Raw genomic sequence first — 22,140 nt, 5'->3', positions numbered from 1 at the left:
TGTAAGGTATCATTACAAAGCTCATAATCTACTGAGTGTGATCATCCTATTTAGAGAAATGTACCACTCTTGTATCTAAAACTAGAAATATAAAACATAACTCTGAGGGCCTATTGTAATTATGTAAAGTATGGGCCATTAAGGATGGTTTGGAATCTTGATGACTCCCATTGTCTGCAGATGGCTGTATTTACCTGTGAGTCTTCCTGTATATGTGTGTGCTGGCAAGTGAGTAATGAAGTCTTGCAGTGACATGTGATCATGTCACCTGAACTGGAATCCCTCTTTAACCTGGTGCTTTTCCAGTGAGAGGGGGTGGGGGGGTGGAAACCCAGAGGGACAAAGGGTTCCCGCCTTATGCAAAAGATATATAAAGGGGTGGAAGAGAACAAGGGGAGGAAGGAGCCATCATGAAGAATCCCCTAGCTATCACCTGAGCTGCAACAAGAGCTGTACCAGGGGAAAGAATTGTGTCCAGGCCTGGAAGGTGTCCAATCTGAGAAAAAACTTACTAAAGCATCTCTGAAGGTGAGATTATCTGTATTCAGTTTGATTAGGCATAGATTTGCGCATTTTATTTTATTTTGCTTGGTGACTTACTTTGTTCTGTCTGTTACTACTTGGAACCACTTAAATCCTACTGTCTGTATTTAATAAAATCACTTTTTATTTAGTAATTTACTCAGGGTATGTATTAATACCTGGGGGAGCAAACAGCTGTGCATATCTCTCTATCAGTGTTATAGAGGGCGAACAATTTATGAGTTTGCCCTGCATAAGCTTTATGCAGGGTAAAACAGATTTATTTGGGGTTAGACCCCATTGGGAGTTGGGCATCTGAGTGCTAAAGACAAGCACACTTCTGTGAGCTGTTTTCAGGTAAACTTGCAGCTTTGGGACAAGTGATTCAGACTCTGGGTCTGTGTCTGGAGCCAGACGGCAGTGTCTGGCTCAGCAAGACAGGGTGCTGGAGTCCTGAGCTGGTAGGGAAAACAGGAGCAGGGGTAATCTTTGCACATTAGGTGGCAGCTCCCAAGGGGGTTTCTGTGATCCAACCCGTCACAGTGGCGTAGTCGGCAGGATCCATACTGTTTTTTTTTATCTCTATGGCCAGTGTGTTGTCCACTACAACCCACAAGAGGTGGCACTGGGGCCAAGTTCTTTTACTGTCTTGATTGCAGCATATTTTCTTTTCTAGGAGAGTTATGAATAGTGTGTAAGACCCTCAACAATCGATAGTTGTCCATTACGTGTTATCATTTTAATTACTATATAATTGTGCCTATATGCCTGTTAAAATGTCATTTAAAAAGTAAGCAAATTTTGTAGGTAAAATAATCAAAAATTGTGACAAAAGTATATTATAGATATTTTAAAGGCTTTTACACAATTAATGAATTATGATTGCAGAAACTGGAGGTACAATGTGTGTCAAAAATCTTGTTAGATTAATTCAGTTTTTTTCTTGTCTTGATATTGCTCTTGGCTAAACATTACTGCACTCTACCAAAACTAATAGCCAATGCTATTTTAACTCATCTAGAGCCATACCAACATGGTCTTACACTATATGAGACCTCATAAGCTAAGCAGGGTTGGGCTTGCTCAGTACTTGAATGGGAACACATTGAGGACAACTCACATGATTCAGGAAGTGGTGGTGTTGATGAAACAGATGGCTCCCTACCAAACAAGTTAAACACCTTGGAAAGGGAAAGAAAGATCCACAGCTCTTAAGCTTCCATTACTCAGTCACAGTTTCCTCCATTGAAGGTGGAGCCATTTCTGAAGTGGGTCTGGGGAACTGCATAGTTCACCAAAATTGTGGAGACTGGGATTGAAATCTACTGAACTTCCACCGGAGGGATGTAGCCTCTATACATAGCCTGCATCCAGTAATATGGCTTCTTTCTGCACTTCTTTCTACACAGAGAGATATGCCCTCTCCCTTCTGCTTTACCCATCTTCCCACTCACTGTGGAAAAGCTACACCAGGAGAATTGTTGCTGATTTGAGTAGCAGTAATTCATGATGGTAAATAAATTATAAATCCTGACTACCTAAAGGGGGAACATGCAAAATATAGTCCCTGACACCCCTTAACTGACTTGATGCCTTCAGCTGTATGAAGAGGAGCATCATTTCACTGATTGCAAAGAGGAGAGGAACTCATGCAGAGACAGAGCATACTACTCATGGAACTTTCCCTTCAGTGTGGCCCTCTGACTAACCTCCACGCATTGTATGCCTTTCACCTCTCTTCCATACCATACATACAGAGTGAAGCCTATAGCTGAGTCAATAATGAACCAATATTGAGAACAGTCACAGGAAGGCAGCATGCAGTTCAGTGAGCCATTTTTTAGATGAGATTTAAAGAGTTATTGTAACAGCGACAGACCCTGGTTGTTGGGATTGAACGTGGGATCTCTGGAGCTTACTGCATGAGCTAAAAGCCATACAGCCCTTAGCTAAGGCTGTAGAGCAGACTTATTAATCTCTCTCTATGTGGTCTTGGTTCCACTAGATGGGACAGAGCACCACACCCAGGAGGTGTGTGGGTTACATAATGTCCTGGACACTTGTGGACATTGAAGATCTCATGCCACGTTCAACAACAGTGTGAGTGGTCTTGGCCAAATTCCACTTTGGGGAGCTACCTACCTTAGTTCTCCCCTGTGGTTTCTGCTGGATATCTCGCTTCTGTACCTGGAAAGACAATGATGCAAATAATTAAACAATGAATTTGCAAACATCTAGAAGGTAAGTAACAGCATGCATTTGCCAAGAACAAATCTTGTCAAACCAACCTGACAGCTTTCTTTGACAGGGTAGCAAACCTTGTGGATGTGAGGGAAGCAGTAGATGGGGTATATCTTAACTTTAGTAAAGCTTTTGATTGGAAGATTAAACACATCCAATTTTTTCCAGTCTGAAAAAGAGAAGACAGAGAGGGGACATAACAGTTTTCAAGTACGTAAAAGGTCCTTACAAGGAGGAGGGAGAAAAATTGTTCTTAACCTCTGAGGATAGGACAAGCAGTGGAGTTGAATTGTAGCAAGGGAGGTTTAGTTTGGACATTAGGAAAAACCTCCTAACTGTCAGGATGGTTAAACACTGGAATAAATTGCCTAGGGAGGTTGTGGAATCCCCATCATTGGAGATTTTTAAGAGCAGGTTAGACAAACACCTGTTAGGGATGGTCTAGATAATACTTAGTCCTGCCATGAGTGCAGGGGACTGGAGTAGATGCCCTCTTGAGGTCCCTTCCAGTCCTATGATTCTATGATAGGGAGATTTTTGCAGAAGGAAAACTGAGAGTGAGTGCTTGCCTAAGGTCACGTGTGCTGTCCTAAACTGCTATGTGATATACTGAGCTGTGCTATTAACTAGCCTGACACCCAAAAGGGGGCTGCAATTCAGTGGGGGTGAAGAGAACCTTTTAAATATAGGATTGGAGTCTGCAAATCTTTACTGATATTACACTTTAAAAAATAGATTCAAAGAGCATTATTATGTGAAGTTGAACACTCAAAGTTAGGAAAAGCCAGAATTAAGGTTGCATGTAGAATCTTAATTCAGGCCCCTTGAGACTGTCTTTAATTACATGGTCACATACTATTTTTTCAACATGACCCCTGCCGTATTCAGTGTACGGGAGGACCTGCTTTGGGGATGCAGCAGGGCAATCTTAATTCTGTCATTTCCTAAGTTTTTTGAGTGCTTCAGTTGGAAAACTTAATAATGTTCTTTGAACGTATTTTCTCTCTGTGTAATTTCCTAGGTTTTTAAAAAAGCAAAATGACAACACAGAAATTTCATAAGGTGGTATCATAATATCACCCACATCGGTCATCAGTAAAGTTAGAACCACTAGATCTACTGCCCACACTTGTTACTTGAACTAACTCTGTTCAATTCTGCCACTTTCCTTGTTCTCACTGCCTGTGCCCAGCAGGGGACTATTGAGAACACAGGAGAGAGAAGTGATCTCACTTCTAGTGCCTGGACCTAGACCTGGGCTGGCACATCCTGGGCCAGCCGGGAACTGCCATTGCAGGGGAAATCCTGCTCAGCAATCTCTAATCCATGCTGGAGCATGCCCAGTACAGATGGATTGTTTGGGGGAATTAACCTGCTAAACCTTAGCATGTCTCTGCTGAGCAGAGAGTCATAGACATGTAGGGCTGAAAGGTTCCTCAGGAGGTCATCTAGAATGTTTCCCATGCTGAAACAGGACGGGCAAACTGCAATTTTTTTAAGGATTTATAACTTATCCAAATGTAGGTGGATTTTCACAGGGAATGCAAAAGGAACGTCCCTGCCACAAAGGCTACTCCCTGCCAAATTTCAAGTCACTTCTCCAAACCATGGTGGCAACAGAGCTTCTCAACTGGTTGCCAGGATTTTTTAATATAGGCAAAATGTGTTCTTAGAAATTGCTGAACCGTTTTGGCTGAAATTTCTAAAACAATTCAGACTGAGACTGACCCCCAGCTTTGCCCAAGTTTAAACAGGGTCTTATAATGGGACATGTTTGGCAATCTTAAAAAGCAGTAGTACCAGCCTTCCCTATATTAAGCAGTCTATTGACTTCAATGGGAATGCTCCAGTGAATAAATTATAAGCAGTGTGGCTAAGGGTTTGTAAGATTTGTACCAACTATACAAATCACCGTAAAGTGATTTGGTGTATTTCAAATAAATATTTTGCATTTATTCGAAAAACAGTGTAAGCCCATTTCTGATTTATAATTTTCTATAATAAACAAGTCAGTGACTTTAACTGATAGAATCCTTGAAATGTCCACTGCAAAGGAAAATATCGATTAATATTTCATGTCTTATTCTACATATTGCTGTAAAACAGGTGATTGATGGTTTTCCAGGATTGTCAATTCAGAAGTACATTGACAAAGAAGACCATTTTCATCACCTTACCCTAATTAGCTTTAATTATAGCCTCCTATACAAAATAGTCTTTAGATGTATTAAAATATATATTTATCTGCAGGGCATATTATAGGATAATGTAGTTCCCTGGTTTACATAAAGAGGCTGGAGTTGCCATACAGGTTTGTTTCCAACAGCTATAGCTTGTTTACAGATGGCAACCAATACACTTTATATTGTAAATACATTTACACTGCCACTTTGATGTTTGTATTCTATCTGTGACTTTTTAAAGCTAACTCCAGCTAGACTTGGACCACTCAGTAAAAGATACATATTTCACAAGTATTCATTTAAATAAGCTCCAGTGTCTAATTTACATAAATGTAATGTAGTTCCTTAAATGAGGAACAAACTTACTAAAAGAATAAATTCTAGTACATTTAAAAGGAAAATGCTACAGTAAACTGACATGAAAAATATGATGTATTCAGAGAACAAATTTACCATGCACCAAGGCAAAACATACATAAGAAGGTAAGACAGTCCTTATGACAAGACAGCATTGTTACTCTTGGTGAAGCAAGAGTAATTCTGTCCCCTCCCCCATTTAACAGGTTTCTATTGTAGCTCTTTAAAAGAATCTTGAGCCTCAATATCCCTGTTACAAACATAACAGCTATCTAAATTCAAGATGAATGTGTTCATTTCTGCAGTACAATGTTCACTGAAAAATGAATGGAAAGTAATACATTAGTTTCAAGCTTTTGCACACTGTGTAAAAGGCTTTCAGAGTACCATGACAATTTAGTACACTTTTTATGCTAGTTCTTCAGCACTACTATTTTCATGGGCTGTGTGTACGCTGTGCTGTAAATAGAACAGCACTGATGTTAGTGTACAGAATTATCCTCTAGTCAGATATGATATATACGTACACGTCTGTGTAAATACTATCGCTGTAGCTATACAGAGGTGAGTGTGTGTACAAAAGAGCACGATCCGAGATTACCGGATAGCACAAAAGGCCTAAACCGAAACAAAAGGGAGGATATTCAAGAAGCAAAGAGAGGCTGTTTGCTGTTATGTTCCAGTAGGGGGAACTAAAGATTCATCGTCCAACCTTCCTTTTGGCTCAGAGACCTGTGTGTGTTCCTGTAACCCACTGTCTAATCATCAGTGCAAACATCAAATAGCTACCAGCTAGTCTGTGATCACACGTGGTCTCAACCACACTGTTTACACTAAAGACACTGGAAATAATCAAACCCCTTTGATCTAACTGTGTCTTTACCTGATCACCTTGTGTTCTGCGCAATGCAGGTTTCTGTTCCTACTTTAATTTGCCTTTTATATCTCTTCCCCCCCCCCCCAACCCCCGTCCTACTAAATGCTGTTTTCTGTAGCCTTCCCCCCACCCCCTTTTGGCTGAGATTCTCCTATCGCCCCCTAAAGTTTCGTGGCCGAACCATGTTGGGTTTCATATTTTCCCCTCCTTTAACGCCCAGTGGATCACAGGTAGGATCAGCTGCTAAACTTTTCCCCTCTCCCCGAGGCATCCGGGGGCAGTAGAGCCCCAGCGAGGTCTTGACCAGACCTTGGGAAAGTGGGACAGGCGTGTTTTGTGAAATGAACAAATGCTCCAGCAATACAGATTTGCGGGTCAGGCCAGGTTCGTTTTGGAAGCGGGGCCCTAGCCCTTTCCCCAGGGGATGGGGGAGAACCCATGGGGTTCACTCCAAGGCGCTGTGTGTGCGTGAGAGAGGAGGACTCATTAGGGAATACTTCCAGGAAATCACTCACCGAGAAAATTACCTGCCCATTAAACGGGACGCAGTGAGAAGCAATCATGTAAATTCCCCCTGTACCCAAGTGTGTGTGTGCGCGGGGGGGAGGGTGAGTGGAAAAGAAAGGGACCGAGAGCTGCCTAATGGTATTGCCACCCCCCATCTCTCGAAGAGTGGGTGTGGAGTACAGCGGTTTAGCCCACACCCCACCTCCTCCCTTCCCCAGGCAGACTGGGAGCCGCTCTCATTCTCCTCCCCTTCTTTGCAAGTCGGCGGGGCCGCCGCCGCAGAAAGGAGGAGGAGGACTGGGACGTCTGGCTGCCGGGGCCGCCTGGGCGAGCTGCAGCGGGAGGGTGCTGCGCTCACACACAAACTCACGCTGTGCCTGACACACACTCACCGCCCAGCTCCGCTCTTTCCACTGAGCCTTTCCCATTCACAACAGCACGGCAGCAGCGGCAATCCTGCCGCTCACACCCTTCTGCAGCAGCAGCAGCAGCACGCTGGAGTTACTAGGCTCAAGCAGTTTGCTCTTTATTTCTAGTTGGGGGGTGGGGGAGTATCTTGGGGGATGCTGAGGGAAGAAATCCCTGCTGCAGAATGTTGCCTAACCATCCCTGAAGGAAGTTAGGAGAGGAACTCTGCAGATTGAACTGATTAGAGAGAGAGAGGGAGGGAGGCAGAATAGCCAAACCCAACCAATGTTTTTCCTGCAAAGTGCTGAGAAGTTTGTGGAACACTTTCTAGGAATCAGATCCTTTTTCAAAGTATTTTCCTCTTGTCTTCCGAAGAAAGAACTTGGCTTTGGATTGCCATGGATCCTAAGGAGAGTCTTAGACACACTTGAATAATTCCTCTGCTTGAGCTGGATTGGTGGGAATTTAGGAGGCTGTGTGTGCAAAGCAGAAGCCTTTGGAGCTCTCTTTGCTAATCTGGATGGATCTAAAAGTGTCATCGTCAAGACCTTGCCATCTGCAGCTTTTGCTTTTAAGATTCCCCCTTCACTTTAATTAGCTGCTAGGAAAGTCTAAACTTTTGGACCTACCTCTTCTTGTTTTTGGGTACTTTTTTGTGTCACTCTAGGATTGGTGTCTCAAGCCATCTGGATTGCTTTTAATATGTCAAAATGGGTCTGCTGATGCCACTCCTGCTCTTTGGATTTGTATATTTTCAAGTTTATGGTAAGTTCTAGAAAAAAAATCTGTCATCTCTTTTTGCAGAATTTATCTTCATCTGAATTTGATTGGGGACAGCACATGGATGATAGCAGTTAGTGTTAATGTTATGGGATATTAATCAAGTTTGTTTATAGTAAAGAAATAGCAATTGGGGGAGCATATATGTTTCCAATAAACAATCCTTCCTGTTTGCCAAGTTAATGGAAAATAGGTCATGAATGGAAAAATATCAGTCTAAGCTAGAAAGGCAAGAGAAGAACCCACAGTAGTAAATCTCTTGGCTGTAACACTGTGTTTCAGCTATTGTTATTTTGCCTGGTCTTCTTTCTGAACTTTTAGGTAGAGAATGGACTGATTTAAAACAGGGTAACTGTTCCTTGGATTCAAGTGAGGTGAATTAGAAAATTGCAGCTATGAGCTCCTAAACGATCCGTTTGAATCTGATGCAGGCAGGGGAATGTATTAAAGGGTGTGAAATCTGACTGTAAGATGTGGTGTAGGGGAAAGCTATCAAAAGTAGTGTGCAAGTGGGTTGTGTTACTAGAGAAAAGTACAGTATGGAAGCCAGGCTTGCTACTGGGGGGGGGGGGGGGGAGACCTCTGATGTGAGTGTTCAAAATTCAAAGGATTCTGTCCAGGTGCTGTAAGTGTGTCCCCCTAGTCTATCAAGGCAAATACTCTTGCTTAGGTTTTTTCTTCTTCTTCTTCTTGTTCAGTTTCTGTATCTTTACCAATTATCCCAGGATTTTTTTTTTGTGATTAAACTCAGCAGCATTTTGGAGAGGGTTTCTTTTGGGATTGTGTTACAGTGCTTGTTGTGGTGGACAAGTGAAGGATGCTGAGGGGTAAAAAAGATTATATCAGCATTATATGGCAAGCAGACTGTAATTTAATAGTCCAGAGACTTTAGTAAAAGGATACGATTGAAGCACTTAAAAAAGCATGGTTTGCTGCTGTGCTGCACAGTGCAGAAATACATAGTATGTTACATACAGTATTTGTATGCACACAACTGGAGAACATATGCATATATTCCAACAAGTCCTGTGTGCGTGGTATGTAGTGGTACCAAATGTTTGTTCTATCTGTCTAATTTGGATCATTTGGATATTAACTTTAAACAAGCTTTTGGACACTAGATTAATTCACGGTCTGGGACACTGGCCATTTTTGCCTGTCTGTGGGAGCAAACTTTGTTGCAGGAAGCTGCTGCTTAAAAATATTTAATATATCAGAATCAAAGTGAGGCCTCTCTTTGAATATGCAGTGATATCATCTTCCCTACTGTAGAAATTGTTTGCCAACATAGGCAACTTGAGTATCTCTGCCCAACAGCACGGCAGTAGGCAAAACACACAAATGCAAAGCTAAGAGCAGGAGACATGAGAAAGTATTGCTTCACATGGAGTTGTATAATGTGCCTTGCAATTGACTCTACAGTTTGGCCTGTTGATAAGAAAATAAGTTTCTGCATATGGTATGTACATCCTAAACAGTATGCAACATCTCACACTAAAAGGATTTTGATAAAACACCTACCTCTAGCATCATTTGTTACAGGGATGGGATTTTTTCCTGTGAAACCTAACACAATTTACAAATCTAAGGCAACCAATGCAGAGAGAGTGTGTGTGTATATGTGTAGTATAAAAACTGTAAACATCATAATACAGACATGTAAATATTAGTATGTGTTTAAAAATGGTATGTATCTAGAAGGAATACAATTAAACTACTCAGTGGAAGTGACAGAGGGAACCAGAGGAGCTTGGTGTTACAGAATGTAATTAATGTACCAGGCTGTTTGGAGGTATATGAAACAAATGCAATTAACCAGCTTGCTGGAACTACAGAAGCAAGACATAATTTATTCTGTTTTTGTCATGGGGAACACAACTAGAACCTTTGTTCTGATTTAGCATTATAGGACAAGGGAGCAGGCAGGTGAAGCAGATAACTAATTCAGCACTGGACCACTAATAATGAGAGGAAATTGCCAAAAATAGATGTGAGTCTCTCTTGTTTCATTGGAAGATACTGCAGGGGCAGTGTCAACACTGACTACATTAACAGGCTTTAAAAAATACAGTTGTGTAATGCCTTGTGGATAGCACATCATGACAAACTGCAGATAAGCTCTTATTGTCAAAATTGCTAAAAAGTAACTTTGAAGAAACACTGACATTCAACCTTGGCATGTTGTCACTTTTGCCCCCAAAGATGCATAGTTGTGATTGTAGCACCCTAGGGTAACATGGTGCCACCAGTTGCTTTGAAAAAAAAGTATTACAAATAAAATTAAAGACCATTATAATGAAGCACACACACATTTGGAAATAATTGAATTGTTGCTTAGAAAAAACCCACAAACATTGTCAGAAATAAAACAAAACTTATGTCAGCACCCACTCAGTTGCTATATCCCTGTGGATTTTTTCCCCCTCCTTAAAGGCTCACTCTTAACATATTACTTAGCCTGAATTTCAAGTGGAGAGAAACATCCGGTAGGGTTTGAGAGTGGCTATTCTTTCCCTTGCTGTGACATTAGTTCAGTGACTTACAGGGAGTACTACACAGTTCTATGATGGTGGTGCAGATTTAGGTGGTAATTTTTCTTTATGCTTTTGTTGTACCAGAAAATTGCAGTGCTATAGGAGTATGACAGAAAATGGGGGCTTTTTTTTTTTTTTAATTGTGCTTATGATTTTCTTGCAGCCCTGCCCATATCCTTTTGCAGTTTGCTCAGGGAATAACTACAATTCCCTCTTGTTCCCTTTGGCAATCAAATTTTGTCCAATTCTGAAAAAAAATTGAATTTCTCTTTTACCACAGTTCACACCCCAAAATAAACCAGTTGAAGTCAGGGTTAAAACTGTTGATTCGATGTAATTTTCTTTATTGGTTTTTCTTTCAAGCTTTACTAATGATTTGAAAAAAAGCTGCAAAGACTAACAGGAAAGTTCACAAACATTCTAGTTTGTGAATAGCTATAATTACACATGAACATTAAGCCCTGCCCAGTATTCTTATTGGGCCAAATTGAGCCTTGGTGCAATTCTTTGCCTCAATGGAAGTTGTAACTTTTTATACCAAGACTCAGTTTAATCCATTGTCCCATTGCAAACTGCAAATGCAACACTTCCATCTGATTGATGGTGTTAAATAAACACATGTACAAATAACACGATATGAAGCACAATTTTATGTTCCCCTATAATTCTGTATGTAAATTTTTGAGGTATTTATTTTCATAAGGAAAGATATCTATAATGGAGGTTCAAGCCTTCTGTCTCCCTTTTTCCTAACTCCCCTTTTTCAACAGTAGGGTTAACATCTGTGGCCTCATCCAGATCACAGTTGCCCATCAGAGGACACAGATTACATATAAAGCTAGAATATATTCTTCCAATGGGTATTTGTGCTGACAGGGTCTTGATCTCTCATGTGGTTTTTGCTGTTGATGGATAACCTTTGATTCTGTGGAATGTATGCATTTTAATGCATTAAGAGTGAAGTGCTGTTTAGATATACAGTTTGCCTCTTTCTTTCCTGTACTCTGGCCTTTCCTTCCTTAGGCCCTGATTCAGCAAAGCACTTATGCACATGCTTGAGCCCCATTGATTCAAATTCCTATTGAAATTATGGGGACTTAAGCATGTGCTTAAAGTTAATCAAGTGCTTAAGGGTTTAGCTGAATAGAGATGAACTTATGTGCTTGGCTGCTTTGCTAAACTGGGAACTTAATATTTGCTTTCTCTACTTCCTGTACAGTAATTAGCTATCACAGCAGCATACGTTCCTGTGCAAAGATAGGAAATGAGAAAATTATCATGTTGCAGTAGCATTTCCAAGAATATGTGTGTGTGTGTAAAAGGCAATGTCTTTTCATAGTGAATTTGTTTCTTTCCTTTTTAGGTAAACTCATCTTGGTGCACAATAAAAGGATATGATACAAGCAGTTATTGTTCTAAATCTCTATCCTACCTCTTCTGCAACAGCTCAGTGGATTGCATGTGCCATTAGATCAATCCTTCCAGAAGTAGTCTTCTGTGTAGGGAGCAGGCAGTGTTGCTTCTGGAAGTGTCATTTTAGCAATACAACAGATTAATGGATTAATGGGCTGTAGCCAAACAAGTTGGCAGGCTTCAAAAATCTATTTAAAAAGTGAGAGAGGCATGAAGGGGAATTCAGGGGAGAAGAGAAAGCACAGGCTTATTTATATGCCTTCTGAATAGGCCATCCAGCAAGTGCGCTTCTAGGACTCAACATTCAGGATGGCAAAGAACTGATACGAAGGGTCACAGCATGGCCCAGAACGTGCTTTGTCCACTGCTGAAATGTTTAGTTTAAATTACTAAATGTAGCTTGATGCATTTTATCAATTTATTACCCTGGAATTACTATACAAATGTTGATCTCTGCTAAATACTTTGCTAGCAGGTTGAGCACTTACTATTTTATCCATCCTAACACTGTCAGGTTTTTTCCGTGATCTCAATTGGCATGGCTGCTCTTCCGTTGCGTACCATCTGGATCCCCACCTTCCATCCCAATCCTGTACACTTGCCATTGCCATAGTTGCCCCATTGCTTAGAAATCATATTGATGTTACTTCTCTCTTGCCAGCAGGCTAGCTTACTGGTGCTCGTTTCTTCATTTCTATGGGAATCTCTCCATTTTGTGTTGCGGAAGAAAGGAAGTACTCACACTTGCCAAATAAATAAATGCTTTATTTGCTCAAGCAGAAATGTTATTCCTTGTGTGTGAGTGAGTGTTGGCGAAAATACAGAATATTTGTTCTTGTGGAAAGCACTGTACAAAATCCTTACACTTTTAATTTTTCCTTGTGCATCCTCATCATATCTTTAGAATTGTGGGTGTGCATGGAATGCAGAAATCTGACCTTAAACCTGACCTCAGAGATAACATTGGGGCAGGAGGAAGGTCCTTTAAAGAGGCCTAATTCTGTCAACTTTTACTCATGTAAAGTGATTTGTTTGACTTGAATAGGACTATGTACATGAATTAGGATGTACAAAGTGAGGCCTTATTTTGTCATCTTTGGTCTCAGGCCCATCTTACTTAGCACACACCATGGATAACTGCTCTTGTCCAAAAACAAGAGCAAGTTGTAAATTTCTGTCCTTCCCTCCAGTCCTTTCCTCAACAAACTAATGATAAGTATAAACAACAAAAGGGGAATAGTTAATGTATAAATTAAGCAAACAAGGTCTGTTCATTTAGGACCTAATTCCTGATGAGAATTTTGCCTTGACTTGTAGCACGACTTTGGAAAGGAGGTGGTTTATTGAATCACTATAAATAAACCACTGGTTTTAGTTCAGAATGTGACCTTTGTGAATGTAATTTACCTGTTGCTATGTCTCGTAGCCCTGGAAGACGTGGTATCAGGTATGCGTTCCCTTTTCACCGGGCTCTCAGAATAGAGTAAACTTAGGGTTCCCAAGTGAATAGAATTCTGACCTGTAAGACTTGAAACAAGTATGTGAACATGCACTGCAAACATTGTAACTCTCTTTTCTCCCCTCTACATTAGATACTATTCAGAAAAAGGTCTTTGTTTCATTTTTAATTTATGGTCCACAGGCTTTTTGCTGAATTATTTTTCACTGGCCTACTGGAGGCAAAGAGTCCAGGCTGAGATTTGAAAGGTTATACAGAGTAGTTTAGGACAACAGGGTCTTTATGATGATCCAGATTTGACACCAGCTTGATTAAAGCCAAGGCACTCAAAGCCAAGGTTTGATACTCTGACCGTAATTCACAACATTGAGAGAAAACACAAGGCAAATAATAACAAGTTTTTTGCCTTGAGTTCCTCTTCTGAAGCGGAGTTAATTGCATACTCTATTCAGGACTAGATTGGGGCTTTTGCAGCCACCATTAAGCTAGGTGTGCCTGCTCTGGTACAAGCTACTGGGGGCACAATGCGTTTTTTGGGAAGCATGCTGAGGAGCTGCAATCACTGCACCCTTTTAATGAGTGCAGCATGAGCTTCATATAGTGCTAGATGTAGCCTCCAAACATTAGCAGTATGGAAATAGGGTAGCCATGATCCTACCACACCCTCTTTAAAGGTGTGGAGCACCTCAGACTTCACCAACTCTCTTTCTCCCTTGTACTTAGGGCTGGTCCCCACTTAGTCCGGACTTCGGACTAAGGTACGCAAATTCAGCTACGTTAATAACGTAGCTGAATTCGAAGTACCTTAGTCCGGACTTACCGGGGTCCAGACGCGGCCGGAAGTCTCCCCCCGTCGACGCTGCGTACTCCTCTCGGAGAGCTGGAGTACCGGCGCCGATTGTGGGCACTTCCGGGATCGATCCGGGATCGATTTATCGCGTCTTAACCAGACGCGATAAATCGATCACAGAACATCGATTGCGTGCCTCCGGACCAGCCGGTAAGTGAAGACTGTGTTGGCACTCAAGTTCTTGATGCCTGCCAACGGAGGGAGTGCCTAAAGTAGGGGAGGGCTTTTTTACGGCTTCTCTGCTCCACGCCCTGGCTGTGCTGTCATGCAGCCATATGATAGCAGTCACAGTCTGGATTTTAACTCTGTAAAAATAATTCCTCATACAATTAAGTGTGGGAACAATAACACAGAAACTGCACCAAGCACACATACATAATAAGCTGATGGTGCCTGTGTGGAGCCATTATGCTTTAGCAGCAAAGTCCTTATTTAGAATCCACGGACCGTTGTGATATGACTATGTTAATTTAAAAATGTTCTGGCAAAAAGTACTAAACTTCTGCATCTGTGTTCGATTTTGATCCTTCAATAAACCAGCTGTTTGTTTATTTGGCTAAATGGTTTCTTTGTAAACTGATTTAATGACAGCTGTTATCTACAGCTCTGCACAAGTTAGCCGTTTTGCTTCACCAGGTATAGAGTTAACTTTCTCTTTGGCTTTGCTCCTGGGTGGGTTTGCAAACATCTTCCCCCAAGTAAAGGTTGATGTTCAGTTCAAACAAAGCCCAAAACGTGTAATGGTTAACTCAGTTGAAGCCACAGAATTTCACCTGTTTTTTTTTGTCAAAACCATGTGTTTTCCATAGTTAACACAAAGTTACCATAGTTCCACAGGAAACCATAAATTGGCCTAGGTTTGCTGATAACTGAAGCTCATGAACATTGGCAGATCTTTGGGTCAATGCAGTGTGAGTTTTGACACAAAGCCTAAAGCCAAGTGAGATTGTAGGCTTTGAGTTTTCACTATGTATGTTGTGCACAACTCTCCTGGAATAGTGGGAAATGCTACCGCAACTTTAATTGCACATGAAAACTGCTAGTTCCTCAACATTTTCAAGGGCATACTGTATTACTTACCATTCCGAGTTTAGTTTGGAGCAAACTTACTGCGAATGTCATACATCATGATCTCCCTCCCTGTTGAGACTTCATTGTACCTCTTCGGTTCCAACAGACTTCTGCTAAGTAACAATAATAGTAATACCCAGCTCTTATATAGAACTTTTCAGCATTAGATCTAAAAGTGCTATACAAAGAAGTTTGGTATCACTATCTCCATTTTACAGTTGGGGAAACTGAGGCAAAGAGAGCTGAAGTGACTTGCCCAAGGTCAAGAGTAGACCAGTGGCAGAGCCAGGATTTGATCCCAGGTCTTCTGAGTCCCAGTCCAGCGCTCTATACTCAAGCCATTGGTTTGGCATAGCATGCTTCCTACTCAGTCACAGGATCATTGTCACCACTCCCCATCTTCGTTTTCTCAGATGGGTTTAAATGGAGTAACAGTTTTCTTGGCCTAACATATGGAAAATACACTGTTAGGCTGACATGCCAAGATTCGAAGTACAATCTCTTTTCTTACAGAATGAAGCAACTACCTAGATGATTAAGCCACTATTTCCAATGTGGCACACAGTCTTTTAATATGTATTTATGCATTGCCTGTGCAACTGCAGTGCAAAGTGCCAACATGAGTAGGCTTTATCGGTAATGTGCTTGTCATAAATGTACATCAGGCAAATAATGCAAAGAATAAATGGCCAGCAGCAAGTTGTAAAGCACCGTAAGCTCTGTAGTTCACTTCTGTTAATCACTAGCCATTGATTTCAGAAGAAACTGAGTGGAAAAAATTTAACCTTTTTAAAACCAAAATGTCAGGTAACTTATATCAGCCAGCATCTTTCTCCTGCAAAGTGGACTAGAGGAACCCTTCATTCGGGAGTATCCGAGGTACTTTTTTACTGCTGTGAAAATGTCAAGAGTTAAGTAGTAGTTATGATACGTATTTTAATGGTACATCAGAACTGTAATCATGGACCTTAAAGCTGTAATTCCATATAGTTTTTCAAGGTGCTTACGCTTTTACAGCCCATATTGTTTCTTCATTGGGCAAAAGGAAAGAGGAGTTTTAACCTGCAGCACTGTATGTTAGATCTGTAGTGGTGCAGAAAGTGTGAATGCCTGTTTTCATGGCATACATTGATTGCTTCAGCCCAAGAGTTATTGTTTTGGAAAGTGGGAGGAGAAGATCCTAAGCTGCACACTGTGTAGACCTTGTGGACCAAATTCTCTGCTGGTATAACTCCATTCAGATCAATGTTCTTCTTCATTTTTGCAAGTATATGGTTATATGATACAAATGAATTTCAGTGCGTTAACTTGCCTTTTGACAATGTGGATAGTCATCGAGTAGTGAACATTCTGTAAAGAAACAAATCTTGGAGAAAGAGAACCTATAGGTTATCACTGGACTTTCACCTCAAACTATTGCATTTGTAATGTTTCCAGGCTGAAGTTTAAGAAATTTCAAGCCAGTCAATAGAATGTGTCCACTCATGCGAATGTCTGAACTACAAATTTGTTCTGCACTTTTCTTCTACATGAACTCTTTTCATCTTCTTAAGCAGCACAATGTGGCATGCACCTAATAAGACCAGACAGTTTGTTTTTAAAATTCAGCTCCACATAGGATAAAATCCAAGCTTTTGGAATATGGGGATTTAAAAAAAAAATCAGCATACAATCCTATGAGCTTTAAAACTGTGCCTTTGAAAATGTGCTTCATGTATGTATGTGCATAGCTGTGTGAAAGAAAACATCTCCAGAAAAATAAGGGAATATGTGCAGTTATAGGCAAAAACTGTAAACATAATAATGGGGATTGCTGGAGCATTGAATTAAAAGAAAATGAATTACTTGACAAGTAGATAAATAGATATTTAGTTAATATGGATTGTTAAGATTCACATAAACAGAATTGTTTAGTGTTTACTGAATCCTTTTTGACAATCAATCAATTTAGGATCAAATGCAATAGAACATGTGTCTGGCTTTGTATGACCCCGAATTCTTCTGTTCCCCCTTTGAGCAGACAACATGCCTTTTCCCCTAAGTGATATTGGTTGCTAGGAGAAGAGCAGTGGTCTGGCCGCCTCTTACTCAGCCATAAAACCAAAGGGTGTATTGAGGTAGAGCGAGGCGCAAAACACAGTATGGGCCATGAATCATGAGTTGTCTCTAATATGTCCACTTTGTTCCCACTTTTTCTTCAAAAACTTTTGTTTTTACCAATACTGTTTCTTTTCAACCATCTTCTATAAGCCTTTCAGAGAGGGGAAAAATTGTGCTGCTGAGAGACCACTCAGAGAAACAAAAAAAGGGGTTGAGAGTTATTCATGGGGCCACATTAGTGACAATGCACAACTCAATGAATAGCTTCAGTCAGCTGCCTTTAAAGTTGAGTGATTAATACCTTCTGTTTTTGCTGGGGGTAAAAGGCTCTCAGAAAGGTCTTCATACTGGTTCTGCCAGTTTTCAGCCTAGATTCTGACCACGTTCTATGGAACCGTTTGCAAAGAATTCTCTCAAACTGCAATTTATGTAGCTTTTCTGAGGCATGTTTTAAGATTTCAAATAGTGGCAATCCAATTTAGTTAACACTAACCGTACAAAATTATTAACAACATGCTACAGTACAACCCTTTTTATGTAAAACCCTTTAATTCAAAGCTCTCTGATTTATCTGACTCAATCCTATACCCTGGTGTGAATCACTTAACCAGTACCTCCCCCAAATGATCTAAAACAGTGTGTCTCAATTTTTTTTTACTGGCGACGCCTTTCACACAGAAAGTTTCTGAGTGTGACCCTCCCAATAAATTAAACACACTTTTTTATATATTTAACACCATTATAAGTGCTGGAGGCAAGCGGGGTTTGGGGTGGAGGTTGACAGCTCGCGACCCCCCCATGTAATAGCCTCGTGACCCCCTGAGGGGTCCCGACCCCCAGTTTGAGAGCCCCGGATCTAAAACATAAGTTAGCCAAACATTTTTGGATGCCCCTAAAATCTTTTGCATAAAATGGTTCATTTCATTGTATGGCTAGACAGTGAGATGCCTATTAATGAGAAAAAATGATTTAATAGTCATAATTCAGGCCATTCCCACTTTAAATAGTCTGCTTCGTTTCCATAATTAAAATCTCATTACAGTTATCCCAACATTTTTGTGAAGTTCCCTAAGAAAAAGCTACAAAGGTGGCGTCTGAGGTTTCTCATGTGCTGTCCTATGAAGATGAGACCATGTGACTATGAACCAGGAGTCGGCAACGTTCGGCATGCGGCTCGCTAGGGTAAGCACCTGGCGGGCCGGGCCAGTTTATTTACCTGCTCGATCGCGGACCCCACTGGCTGCAGTTCGCCGTCCCGGGCCAATGGGGGCGTCGGGAAGCTGCGCGGGCGAGCGATGTGCTGGCCGCGGCTTCCCGCCGCCCCCATTGGCCCAGGACGGTGAACCGCGGCCAGTGGGGGCTGCGATCGGCTGAACCTGCCGCGTCAGCAGGTAAATAAACTGGCCCAGTCCGCCAGGGTGCTTACCTTGGCGAGCCGCGTGCCGAACGTTGCCGACCCCTGCTATAAACAATTGGGATTTGTGCTGCAGAGCTGATGAGTGACTGGAATCAGAACAGCCCTATGCAATATTTCTTTACGGGAAAACTAGTAATTCAAGTGCAGAACCATATTGTGGCCAGGGATCTTATTACTAATTTGGAATGGCTTGGCTATTCATTCTTGTGACTTGCAGATCATAAAGAAATGTAACGCCAGTTTCAGTGGTGACATAAGTGGTGGTGTAAATGGAAAGAATAGTGTAATTCCTACCAATTTGTCCATGGTTGAGCAGAATGGGTACAATTTATTTCTGGGGGTACCAGATTACCTCTAGGTACTGGATTCAGTCCTGGCATAATTCTATGGGATTTGTGCCTGTTCAGGTCAAGACTGAATATGTCCTCTGGGAGAGCTACAGGTGACACAGATGTAAGTTAAATTAGAGGGAGTTTTCTTCATGTTACACTCTGCTGTCAGTGGCTTTTCCTGCTAACCACAGAAATTTAGATTGCCATTTACATCACACAAGTACTTCCATGAAGGCAACACATACTTACAGGCTGAGTATGGCCCAGTAAATTGCAATAGGAGCTGTATCATTTATGTAATCATTTGTCAATGCAAAAGTAAATCCTAGTGACAATGGATAGATCCTTGTTATGGTGGTTAATTATCTTTATGATTAGTAGGGCACTGGCTAGCTGACAACATTCAGCTATGAATATTTTGGCCCAATTGATTGCCAAACATTACCATAGGTATCATCCACGGCAGCACTGAACTCCCTTACCAATGAGATTCTCCTTTCTCTTCCTGCAGTCCCCTATCTAATTCAGCACACAGCTTCCATCTTTCTGCAAAAATGAAGCAGAGGTCCTACAGACAACTACCTCCGTCACTACACAACCCTGATTTATCCCCAGAGAGAATTCTTTTCTAGAGTAAATAGCAAATAAAGATGATGTGATTAAAAATGGTAGAACAAGATAGCCAAATTAATGTTGAATGGGCAACCTTTAATCCTGGCATTTTCTAACTTTTGACTGCTTTGCAACCTTAATGTTCTTCACCATATTATTTTGTGTGTAATTGTCCAGATTTTTAAAAAGGCAAACTGAAGAAAACCAAATTCCATCATAGTGATACCCACATCATGGTTCATTAGTAGGGTTGGAACCGTTGTATCCATCTCCCAGACCTCTGCCACTTGAGTTATCTCTGTGATTGGTAGTAGGCTGTTATCCTTTATGCTGGCCAGCTCCTGAAAGGGGATGAGATGCACACTTTTGCTGACTGTAGAGAAATGTTGGGACTAAGAGTTCAATTACAGGTGGGGGAGAAGTGGGGGCAGAGCATGCTGTTTTTGTCCCTTTTCCCACTGTCCCTGTCTGCTAGCATGTCTTTTTTCCTCAGCATGTCCCCTGCTGTTCCATGTCCCCCAGCTCCTATTGCCCCTCCCCCCCAAGTTATTTTCTCCCTCAACAGCCTGTGAGGGAGCAGACTCAGTAGAGACAGAATATTGGGGGAATTTTGCTACCATGCTCTAACAAACTTCTACTGTGCATTTGCAAATGGTGATGTTTCAGAGGTTTATAACTCAGCCAAATATGGGTATTTTTTGCATGGAGATGGCCAAAGGCACATTGCTGACCCTAGGGCAGGGGCGGGCAAACTTTTTGGCGTGAGGTCCGCATCGGGTTTCGTAAATTGTATGGAGGACTGGTTAGGGGAGGGGGTCGTGGCCCTGCCCCCACCTCCTATCTGTCCCCCCCCCCCCCCCCCCGGGACTCCTGCCCCATCGAACCTCCCCGTTCCCTGTCGGCTCCTCTGTGACCCCTGTCCCATCCACACACACCCTGCTCCCTGTCCCCTGACTGCCCCTGGACCCCCGCCGCCCTATCTAACCCCTCCACTCATTCCTGACAGCCCCCCCCACTTCCTGACTGCTCCCCGGGACCCCTGTCCCCATTCAACCCCCGTTTTCCCCCCTGACCACCATCCACACCCCGCCACCTGACCACCACCCCGAACTCCCCTGCCCTCTATCCAACCCCGCCCCCGGCTCCTTTCCGCGCTGCCTGGAGCACCGGTGGCTGGCGGCATTGGAGCCAGCCACGCCACCACCACCACCACGCAGCACAGAGCACCGGGTCAGGCTGGGCTCTGCAGCTGCGCTGCCCCAGGAGCTCACAGCCCGCAGCCCAGAGCACTGCGCCAGCGGCGGAGCGAGCAAGCTGAGGCTGCAGGGGAGAGGAGACAGCAGGGGAGGGGCTGGGGCCTAGCCTCCCTGGCCAGGAGCTCGGGGGCTGGGCAGGCCGGTCCTGCCGGCCATAGTTTTCCCACCCCTGTCCTAGGTTGACCCATCCCAAATTTTCAAGCCCCTGGCTCAAAATATAGAGGAGTTAGAGATTCTCAATGAAATAGTGGTAATAATTTTCGAACATAGGTAAAAACAATGTATTCCCCCCCACACACGTCATTCTAGCAAATGGCTGAACCATTTTGCTACACTTTACGAAAAGAAATTCAGACTGAGGCAGACTCGAGCATAGAAATTTTCAGCTCAAACGGTGAATGTTTCAGGCAACCTTAACTACAGAGGTGCTGGCAGCTCTGCTTATATGAAAAGACTGCAAGGAAGTACTTAAGTCCAAAACAGTCTCTGGTGTAACTCTACTGAAATCAATGGCATTACATCGAGGATGACTTTGGCCTATGAAGTCTCTGAAAAATGTCTACCTTTAATATTTTTGGGAGAAAATGTTTATACCTATAGGAATTTGAATTTAATATTGATATTTCCAATGCTGATGAATTAGTATTTGTCACGGAGTGTGGGGGAGTCAGGGTCCTGCACCCCACTCTTCTGGCGATTCACCATGACTCTCAGCAAGCCAGTAAAGCAGAAGGTTTATTAGACGACCAGAACGCAGTTCCCTCCATTTCCCCAGGCAGCTTCAAACTGAAACTCCGCTGCAGCTGTCTCCTTCCCCCCTCCCCCAGCTCCTCCTCCAGCCTTTGTCCAGTTTCCCGGGCAAAGGTGTCACCTGGCCCCATCCCCCTCCCAGCTCAGGTTATAGGCTCAGATATCGTCCCTCAAGTAAAGTCACTCCTTGCTGTCCCATCCCTCATGCAGACAGTCCCGGTAAAACTAGACAACAATCCCAGGTCAGTCCGCCCTGCTCCCTACTGCATCACATCTCTCCCCCCTTCACAACTGAACTGAGCGGGGTCACTCTGACCAGTGACCTGGGGAAGTTCAGGGCCCCCCTCTCCGGGACAATGCATCCGCTATCATGTTGGCACTCCCCTTCATATGGACCACGTCTATGTCATAATCATGCAGGAACAGGCTCCACCTCAGGAGCTTGGCGTTGGCTCCCTTCATCTGGTGTAG

At 42.5% G+C, this 22,140-nt stretch overlaps 1 protein-coding gene and 1 long non-coding RNA gene across 33 annotated transcripts in view; one reads left to right on the top strand and one right to left on the bottom strand.

Annotated features, from left to right (window-relative positions):
- Positions 1 to 2,933, bottom strand: part of LOC101938191 (uncharacterized) — a 47,711-nt gene extending 44,778 nt beyond the window's left edge. Inside the window, exons 1-2 of the long non-coding RNA XR_010594326.1 lie at positions 2,811 to 2,933; positions 2,665 to 2,709 (exon numbers count right to left, since the gene is read on the bottom strand). This is a non-coding gene — a long non-coding RNA (uncharacterized LOC101938191). The remainder of the gene's footprint in view (positions 1 to 2,664; positions 2,710 to 2,810) is intronic.
- Positions 1 to 22,140, top strand: part of ROBO2 (roundabout guidance receptor 2) — a 1,484,585-nt gene that overhangs the window by 858,221 nt on the left and 604,224 nt on the right. For 4 of the 32 annotated variants that reach the window (XM_065575720.1, XM_065575659.1, XM_065575584.1 and 1 more), the window contains exon 1: positions 6,927 to 7,860. The exons of 26 other annotated variants lie outside the window; for them this stretch is intronic. In XM_065575720.1, the coding sequence (XP_065431792.1) occupies positions 7,806 to 7,860 (55 nt within the window). In that variant the 5' untranslated portion in view covers positions 6,927 to 7,805. Of the gene's footprint in view, positions 1 to 6,925; positions 7,861 to 22,140 lie in introns of those variants that run through there. 2 more of the 32 variants (XM_008164359.4, XM_065575640.1) reach the window with 2 other exon arrangements.

The sequence above is a fragment of the Chrysemys picta genome, chromosome 1, assembly GCF_011386835.1.
Source record: "Chrysemys picta bellii isolate R12L10 chromosome 1, ASM1138683v2, whole genome shotgun sequence".
NCBI lineage: Eukaryota > Metazoa > Chordata > Testudines > Emydidae > Chrysemys > Chrysemys picta.
Note: the sequence above shows the minus strand (reverse complement) of the source record. Positions and strands in the feature narration are given on the sequence as shown.